Source organism: Oryx dammah, unplaced genomic scaffold (assembly GCF_014754425.2).
Source record: "Oryx dammah isolate SB20612 unplaced genomic scaffold, SCBI_Odam_1.1 HiC_scaffold_17, whole genome shotgun sequence".
NCBI lineage: Eukaryota > Metazoa > Chordata > Mammalia > Artiodactyla > Bovidae > Oryx > Oryx dammah.
Window position 1 is genome coordinate 23,812,165 of NW_024070201.1, and position 9,230 is coordinate 23,821,394.

Consider the following 9,230-nt stretch of genomic DNA (forward strand, 5'->3'; position numbering starts at 1 on the left):
GGGTCTCCTGCACTGCAGGCAGATTCTTTCTGGTCTGAGCCAACCAGGAAGCCCTATAGTTATCTGTGGTCCTCGTCGTCATCAAGTCGCTCAGTCGTGTCCGACTCTTTTCCACCCCATGGACTGTAGCCTACTAGGCTCCTCCCTCCATGGGATTCTCCAGGCAAGAGTACTGGAGTGGGTTGCCATTTCCTTGTCCAGGGGATCTTCCCAACTCAGGGATCGAGCCGGGTCTCCTGCATTCCAGGCAGATGCTTTAACCTCTGAGCCATTTGTACTACACAGTAAATCCTTGTTGTTTATCACACCAGTTCTTTCTCAACTTTCCCTAAATTTCTTTCTTCTTACAGACTGTAGATCTTAGCTAGAAAAGTAGCCCTATCATAGATTGCTCTTTATTGTTCATCAGAATACCCAGGGACTGGGTTTTCCCGGGCATCCGTCAGACACTGCGGTGTAACTAACTCCCTTTCTTCACTTTCAAGTGGCTTCTCTCCCCCGACTCGTGCAGGCAGGTCTGAGCATTTCCTGCGAGGAGACAGGGGCGGGCTTGCTGGGATAGAGCTGCCTGTTCTAGGGTCTGGTCCGTTAGCAGCTCTTGTGAACTCGGCTCAGTTCTGATGGAAACTCTGGCCAGCTGGCCTTGCCAGGCCGGAAGTGGATTTTTGCCTCTAGCGGGCTTCTGCCATCTTCCAAGACACTTTAATTCTTGGGGCCTGACCCTCGGTTTGGGGCAGTGCCAGAGGGCGCATTGGGATATGCTCATGCGTGAGTCCGTGAGAAACCTTTGACCCACCCCCTTGTCAGGGACAGAGTGTGGGAACTCCAGATTCAGCGATTGAAGCCCCGCATTGTATGACCTCCAGGGCCGACTGTCTGGAGACCCAGCGAGGGCGCTCTCCACCACTACCCTCACCCTAGCCGGAAGTCAAGGTGTGTGCCCAGAAGGGCGTTTTCCACCTCTCGCCCGCCACCTTCGCCAAGTTCCAAGGAAAGGGTGAAGATGGGGGCTCTCTGCGGCCCGCGCAAGGGCGCATGTCTTCTGGTTGCTCTAGGGATTCCTGACCTCAGCTCCGCCCTCTAAAGTGGAGCGGTCAGCAGAGAGGAGGCACTTTGGGGAGCCTGCTCTCACTCGCCGCCCCTTGAAGACTTTGTCCCAAACTGAGCGCAGTTCTTGCGGAACTGCTTCCAGCCAAGGTTCCCTGGGGGACGGGGGCGGGGGGGAAGGGGGGGCGGCGGCGCAAGGGAGGGTGGGGGGGAAGTTTAGGGGATGCTCAAGACTGGGAAGAAGTTTCCCTCGCGCCTCGATCTTGGCCTCCAGGGGTCGCGACAGCTAAAATGGGGGCGTCTCCCCTCGACGACAGATCCCCGCGGGAGCCTCTGGCACTCGGTTCACCCGGCCCGAGAACTCTGCGCCTGGAGGCGAATCGCAGTCTGGATGCTCAGAAGGCCTGGAGGCCCCAAAGCGCTGGGCTTGGGTACCATGAAAACGAGCTTCTAAAGACGACGCCGGGGTCGAGGGGTGCCGTCCCGAGCCCCGAGAAAAAAGTGAAAGGCGAGATGACACGCACTCATGGGGCAAACGTTGGGAGAACAAAATTCTGAGCCTGGAAGCAGCAGGGAAACACAAAACCTGTTCCCACCGGAGAGTAAAATTCTGGGGGTTGAAGATGGGGGCAGCTCCTCGCCTCTCATCTCCACTGCCCCCACTGAGGCGCCCAAATCCCTGGTGCGCCTCTCCACGAGCTCCTCCTTCTCTCCTCTTCGCCTGGCCGGTGAGCGGCGGCCGCCAGCGCCCCAGCAGCAGCTAGATGTCAGGCGAAGCCCGGCGCGCGGCGCGCGGGGAAGGGAGGGGGACTGCAGGGGAGGGGAGGGGTGGGGCGGAGAGCGCGCGCGGGCTCGGCCAGTGCGGGGGGGGGGGCGGGCTGGACCGGGGGACCGGCGGGGGGGGGGGGAGGGAAGGGGGGCAGCTGTGGGCAGGGAGCCGGGCTCGGCCGCCAGCACTAAAGATGGAGAGGCGCCGGGGCCTCGCAGGGGAGGGGGCTCGGCGTTGACGTGGGACGCGGCGGAGGCGCCGCAGCCGGTGGTGATTTGCTAACCTCGCAGCACAGAGGAGTTGAGGGCGATGAGAGCGGGTACTGCGAACTGCCGGGCGATGCCGCCGCTACCGCCGTGATACCGAGAGCAACAGTTCCCCAGCAACACCCCTCCCAGACAGAGGCACACACCCCCAAGAGGCACGCATACCCACCCCACGGCACCCGGCTCGGCAGCGGTGAGTTGGGGGCCAGGGAGAGGCGCACCGCCCAGAGATAGCTGTGCGCCCGGGCACCCCAGGGCTGGAGAGGTCTGGGGGGGCGCGCTCGCTTCGGCCACTCGACCGCTGGGCTTCTGCCTTATTTTATTCGGCTTGTTCCCTTCCTGCTGCTGCAGCCGTCGCCGCCGGCGGTTGGGGGTCGGCTGGAAGGGGGAGCCCTGGCTGTCAGCTTGGGCGCAGTTGCCTCCCCAACCTTTCCACTCCAGGGTACAGTCGGGGTGAGAAGTGGGGGCCAGAGCGGTCTGCGGGGCCGGGGGGCACAAGCGCAGGGCTGGGAATAGGAGGCTTTGTACCACCAGGGGCCGGCGGAGGAGCCGGGAGCCTCTGGGTGCTCATATGTATGCCGACCGGTGCGCGGGCGCGAGATAGGGCTGTGGTTTATTTGTGTGTTTATTCGCCCGCCAGCTGGGAAGCTAGGATCGGAGGAGTGGTTTTGGGGGCGGAGGGGAGCCGGACTGGGACTCACTTGGGTTTTGTTTCTCTTTGGAAAACGTGGTGGGCTCCTTTTTCTTGATTGGACTTGATCCCCCCGGTTTTTTTGGGGGGGAGGGGCTCCGTGGTGGAGCGCTGGAGTGTCTCCAGCGCTCCGGGCCCTCCTCGGCTCTCGGCGGGACCGGCTGTGGCGCCGGAGCTCGCTGTGCGCTCCCGGCCGCGCTCGGTGGGTGCTCCGTTCTGCACCTGATACGTTCGGGATGCCTTTCCCACCCCTGCGCTCCGGCAGCTCGCTCTCACAGCCCCTCGAACACTCCCGCACGCGCTCGAAATGCGCAGGATATCGCCGGCCCGCGGACCCGCTGGAACGCACAGACGCGCTCAGCACCGACTCGCTGGCCGCTCCCCGGAACGCTCGCAACGTGCCTGGGCCGGGCGCGCCTGCTGCTGGCGCCACCCGCCCGAGGCCGGGGACCTTGTCCGCCGCTCGCGGGGATCCCCGCCCTGGGTCGGAGAGAGAGGGCCCTCAGATCCCTTCTCGTCTTTCCTCCCACAACTCGTCGGGCTTTTGTGCTTCCCCTTCGCCTCAAGGCGAGTCCGCCTTCTCGCCTCTCGCGCCCCGGCATTCGGCCCGCCTGAACTCTTGCCTTTCGCCCGGGTCTCTTTCGCTTTTCTTCTTTCCTAACCCAGCTCCCTTTCTCGTTGCCATCTGGTTTCCCCGGAAAAGTTGCTTCCCCAAGTTTGCTGAAGTCGTCTCCAAGTCTCCGGAGGGGGTGGCTGGAAACGGGGTGGGGGGTGAGGGGCGGGAAGGTGTGAGCGCGCGATCGATCCCCGGAGCTCGAGCTGGTTAGCGCTGGCTTTCCGCCGTGACGAGGGGCACGGCGCTGCAGCCAGCACCAGCCGGCTCCCGGGCGCCGAGCCGCGGGTTTCGGGGACGGCTGATCAGGGCACCCTGATTTCCTTCAGGACCCACGGTGCTTGCTTTGGGGAAGGAAGTCGGGTGGACTAGCTTCCATTCTTTCGATTTCTACCTCCTAGTTCTCTGAAACCCAAAGTCTGCGGGGAAAGCGCATGGTGGCAAGGCGCTTGTGAATGGTCACCGCCCCCCACCGTGGCCTCCGCTCTCATCCCAGGGTGGGGAGCAAAAGTGTCTTCTTGATTGACTGCCCTGTTAACCCTTTCTAAGCAAGATTTGTGGCCAGGAGTCAATAGGGTTCCCTTTGGGGGCGGAGGCCAGCAGTGTTCCAAGAGGAAGAGCCCTTGCTCTGCGTTGCTCCGACTTGATTTCACAGCAATATTGGCCACAGCAAGGCCGAGGCTGGGAGGGACCTGGGCCTGTGAGATCTTTCAGACACGCTTTAGACAGGTTTGGGAGACCCGGAGCCCTGTTACTGATTCCAAACAGCACTTGGAGAGAGGCCTTTGTCTCCAGCTCAGTCTTCCCTTCATGCCGGTAATTCACACCATAGATGCTGGTGCCAATATCACCTCTCACCCCTCGGAGCCAGGTCTAGCAGTCCAGCATCAGTTCCTCTTTGGGTCATGGGACTTGCCCACTCCCGGGAGCCTGTGGGAGATGCTGGGAGTTTGTGTTCCCAGCACATGCACTCCTGGCTTCAGGGGTACATGTTTTCTAGGATCTCTCTGTAGGCCCTTCAATACCTAGCCTGCATATTACAGGTCCTCCTCACTACTGGGCACTTGTGGGCAGGAGATAAGTGCAGCACATTATATAAGTGTGGACACGTGTGCTTGGGACTTCCCAGGTAGTGCAGTGGTAAAGAATCGCCTGCTGATGCAGGAGATGCCGGAGGCGTGGGTTCAACCGCTGGGTGAGGAAGATCCGAGGGAGGAGGAAATGGCAACACACTCCAGTAGTCTTGTCTGGAAAACTCCTTGGTCAGGAGCCCGGCAGGCTACAGTCATGGGGTCACAAAGAGTTGGACACGACTGAGCATGCATGCGCGCACGTGTGTTAACTGTTTCTGTTTCTCTGGCTGGTGCACACACACATACATGGACACTACACAGTTGAGGTTTTGGATTACTTATACAGTCACTTTGAGGTACCCATGATTGGGAGTGAGCCAAGCTAGTACATAGACTATGTGTGTGTATTTCTCTTAGGGCTTAAGGAGAGGATCAGGGCGTGGGTTCATCAGCCCTTTGCAACCCTGAGAAGAGTGGAAGGGTAGAAACCCAGGAAGGCATTAACTGAGAGTGAAATGGTGGGCTGGGGAGGAGAACCTTGCCTGTAGATTTCTTTGAGCTCCTACTCTAGGCTGCTAGCCCCAGCTAGGCTGGGTGTTGTTCCTGGGGCTACCACAATGAGGCAGGATTTAGAGAAACTTTGTTTTGAAGATGAGATTTGCTGCACAGGGGGTTGAAAGTGAAGTTGAGTGCTTACACTGACTAGAAGAGGGGGTTAAATTCTTACTCATTTAAATTAAGCACTGGGCATCTTCTCACAATCAAATGTTGACTTTGCACAGGAGCTCCCCACACTCATACTTAAAGCTCAGGACTCACAAGACTCCACTGTAATTTTCATTTTACTTCTTCTAACAGATGTCATAGACCAGTGAATTAGGCATGTGCTATACAGCAGAACCTTCTCTTTACTCCCATCATTCTTGGGCCTGTAAAGGCAGTCATGTAGATTTCTAGGAAGCCCTTCCCCTCTATTAAAATCTCCAGGACTGTCTTGCTGCAGGTTTGGGGCAGGGGCTGTTGATTGAATTCTTACTTTTAGGGACAGTAACTAATCTCTCTTTTGTTGTTGCATCTCTTTTGCCTCTTTCCTCATTTCTCCCCTCTAGCCCTTGCCATTGGCCCAGGAAACGCACCCTGCCCCGCCACGCAGAGCCAGGAAGGAAAGAGAGCCTCATGCCTAAGCCTCGGGGAGCACCATGGATCTGACAAAGATGGGCATGATCCAGCTGCAGAACCCTAGCCACCCCACGGGGCTCCTGTGCAAGGCCAACCAGATGCGGCTGGCCGGGACGCTGTGCGATGTGGTCATCATGGTGGACAGCCAGGAGTTCCACGCCCACCGGACTGTGCTGGCCTGCACCAGCAAGATGTTTGAGATCCTCTTCCACCGCAACAGCCAGCACTATACTCTGGACTTCCTGTCTCCCAAGACCTTCCAGCAGATTCTGGAGTATGCATACACGGCCACGCTGCAAGCCAAGGCGGAGGATCTGGATGACCTGCTGTATGCCGCCGAGATCTTGGAGATCGAGTACCTGGAGGAGCAGTGCCTGAAGATCCTGGAGACCATCCAGGCCTCAGATGACAATGACACGGAGGCCACCATGGCGGAGGGCGGGGCCGAGGAGGAAGAGGACCGCAAGGCGCGCTACCTGAAGAACATCTTCATCTCGAAGCATTCCAGCGAGGAGAGTGGCTATGCCAGTGTGGCGGCCCAGAGCCTCCCTGGGCCCATGGTGGACCAGAGCCCTTCCGTCTCCACTTCATTTGGCCTTTCAGCCATGAGTCCCACCAAGGCGGCAGTGGACAGTCTGATGACCATAGGACAGTCTCTCCTGCAGGGGGCTCTTCAGCCGCCCGCCGGGCCTGAGGAGCCGACCCTGGCTGGGGGTGGGCGGCACCCTGCGGTGGCCGAGGTGAAGCCAGAGATGATGCAGGTGGATGAGGTGCCCGGCCAGGAAAGCCCTGGGACCGCGGAGTCTAGCATCTCAGCTGGGATGGGGGACAAGGTGGAAGAAAGGGGCAAGGAAGGGCCCGGGACCCCTACTCGGAGCAGCGTCATCACCAGCGCCAGGGAGCTGCACTACGGACGTGAGGAGAGCGCTGAGCAGCTGCCGCCTCCGGTCGAGGCCGGCCAGGGGCCCCCTGGCCGACTGGAGCCCCCTGCGCCCCCAGCTGAGAAGCACCTGGGACTCTACTCCGTGTTGCCCAACCACAAGGCCGATGCCGTGCTCAGCATGCCATCCTCGGTGACCTCGGGCCTCCACGTGCAGCCCGCCCTGGCTGTCTCCATGGACTTCAGCACCTATGGGGGTCTGCTGCCCCAGGGCTTCATCCAGCGGGAGCTGTTCAGCAAGCTGGGGGAGCTGGCTGTGGGCATGAAGGCTGAGAGCCGCACTGTCGGGGAGCAGTGCAGTGTGTGCGGCGTGGAGCTTCCTGACAACGAGGCCGTGGAGCAGCACAGGTAGGCCCCTCTGCGCCCGTCACCCCCTCCCAGAATTTCTGGCCTCCGCCCCGCCTTTGTTCCCAGCTGTCCCCTAGTCCTAGGGCCTGGCTCCCTTGTTCTCTTTGCTATTTGTGAAAAAAAAAAAAAACCCTGGAGAGATCACTTTCCAGGTCTGTTGAGAGACCTTTGGGTCTTTCCTGAACACGGGGGAACTTAGGCACCCAGTTCCTTTTTTAAAAAAAAAAATTTGATTTTTATTTATTAATTTTTAGATCATGTCAAGTGGCTTACAGAATCTTTAGTTCCCTGACCGAGGATTGAACTTCCGCCTTCAGTAGTAGGACTGCCAGGGAATTCCTTTCGCCCAGTCTTTACTAAGCTCTTTGCGTTCTTTTTGCATCTGGGCTCCTGATTTGCTTTTCCTGCTGCTGAGTCTTTTCTCCACTGCCTGGAGAGACTTCTAAAGTGGAGGGAGGGAAAGGTGGGGTGAGGAGGAAGGGCCCACGGCCGGGGTCTGGCCCCTCTGCCGGGTTTCAGATACCTGAGTTCCCCTGTGGTGGTTCCTGCCAAGGCCAGCGTGTCTGCAGCTCAGGAGGAGGGGAGGGGTTGGAGTCTGCTTAGACCCAAGAGCAGCTGCAGGTTCCGAACGTTGTTCCTGGTGAACCTTCATCACCAGGAATGTTGCCTCCTCTCCCTTGTCATTCTCTGACCCTGTAAACACGTTTCAGGGGAGCTGATTTAAATTCAAGGGAGAGGGATGGGTATGAGAAACATTAGTTTTGCAGCTTGCAGTCTTATTCTTAACCCATCCCTACTCACATTGAATTAAATACCACTTTGGGCCAGCATCGGCTTCCCTCTGGCTTCTGTTTCCTTCTCTGTGAAATAGCTTTTATGACATGCCTGCTTCAAGTGCTTTTCGTGGAGTCATATTTTTGTTAACAGCAGTTTTCCCAGGCAGATGATGTTCTTGTTCACAGGGAGATAATAAGACCTTTTCCCAGGGTCATGTAGATACTGAGAGGCAGAGCTGGATTCAAATTCAGGTCTTAACCTTCTTGCACTTTGCTGCCTCTCAGAGTTATTCAGTCCGAAAGAGTGTCTTGTCTGCACAACGAAGGGTCTTGAAATTGCTCATCAGAAGTGGAGTAAACACAGAGGGAATCTGTAGTGAGTTTGATGTGCCCATCACATTACCCTCCAGTTCCTGGGTCAGGCGAGGGGTGTCAGGAAATCCAGTTTCTCTTTGTCACCTGTGATAACATTTCCCTGCACACTCTCGTGCCTGTTGTGCTGCAGATCTTGGGTGGATTCTTCAGCTTGCACTGCTCTCCTCACTGCCGCCCCCCATTCTTCTGTTGACCATTCAGGCGGGGGTGTGGGGGAGAGGAGGTGGGGGCATGGAGTTGGAGGCACCTGGAGGTCATCCGATTCCACCAAGCTGAGTCAGAACCTCCTCCAACACCGCTTAATCGGGTCTTCTGAGACTTGCCTGTTGGAAAGTGCCGCTGAACTCCACATAGCCGATTCTCTTCCGGTCGGGTGCGAAAAATAACCGCCACTAAGGTGTGTCTTCGTGATGCTTGTACTGCTCAGAAACGGACCGAGGTTGTGTTTGTTTTTGCTCACACTTTCCTAAAGAGGAAACCCTCTCCCCAGACTTGACCAGATACATTGATCGCCTTCTCCGGATGTGAATTATTTCAGTTATGTGCTATGAGAAATGGGGTATAGTGGAAAGTAATTTTAAAATGGAGATGTCGTTGACGAATAATGGTTTCAGGTGTATAATGATTCAGTATTTGAATATTTTATGAAATGATCACTATGATAAGTTGACTTAAAGTCGATCACTATGATAAGTTGACTTAAAATCCATCACTCTAGATAGTCAGAGAATTTTTTTTCTTGAGCACTTCTAAGATCTACTCTTTTAGCAACTTTCATTATGTAATGCAGTGTTGTTAACTATGGTCATCATGTTGTATGTTATAACCCCAGGACTCATTTATTTTTTGAATACCTTTGACTACCTTTTCCCATTTTCCCCAACCCCTGTACTCTGGAAAGTAGGTTTTTTTTTTTTTCCTGGCTTCCTGGGTCCTTTTTGCTTCTCTTTACCTGAGAGGGCTGCAAAAGATGTTACTCTCCCAGGAGTTTTCTGTGGGACCCTTGTTCCTCTGGGGAGAGCTGGAGGCTTGGCTGTGTTCTACACCTTGCTCCCCACTAGAGCATGGGTAACAGAACTAGCCGTGTGTAGCACTGAGAGCTTGGCAACGTTATGTAACCTTTCTGGGTCTTGCTTTACTTTCTTTCAAATGG

The 9,230-nt window shown here is 56.8% G+C and overlaps 1 protein-coding gene across 2 annotated transcripts in view; it reads left to right on the forward strand.

The window, feature by feature from the left end:
* Nucleotides 1–1,982: 1,982 nt before the first annotated feature.
* ZBTB16 (zinc finger and BTB domain containing 16) overlaps nt 1,983–9,230 on the forward strand; it is a 203,869-nt gene continuing 196,621 nt past the window's right edge. Inside the window, exons 1-2 of one of the 2 annotated variants that reach the window (XM_040258032.1) lie at nt 1,983–2,275; nt 5,569–6,926. In XM_040258032.1, coding sequence (XP_040113966.1) covers nt 5,659–6,926 — 1,268 coding nt within the window. In that variant the 5' untranslated portion in view covers nt 1,983–2,275; nt 5,569–5,658. Of the gene's footprint in view, nt 2,276–2,382; nt 2,536–5,568; nt 6,927–9,230 lie in introns of those variants that run through there. The other variant, XM_040258033.1, reaches the window with a different exon arrangement.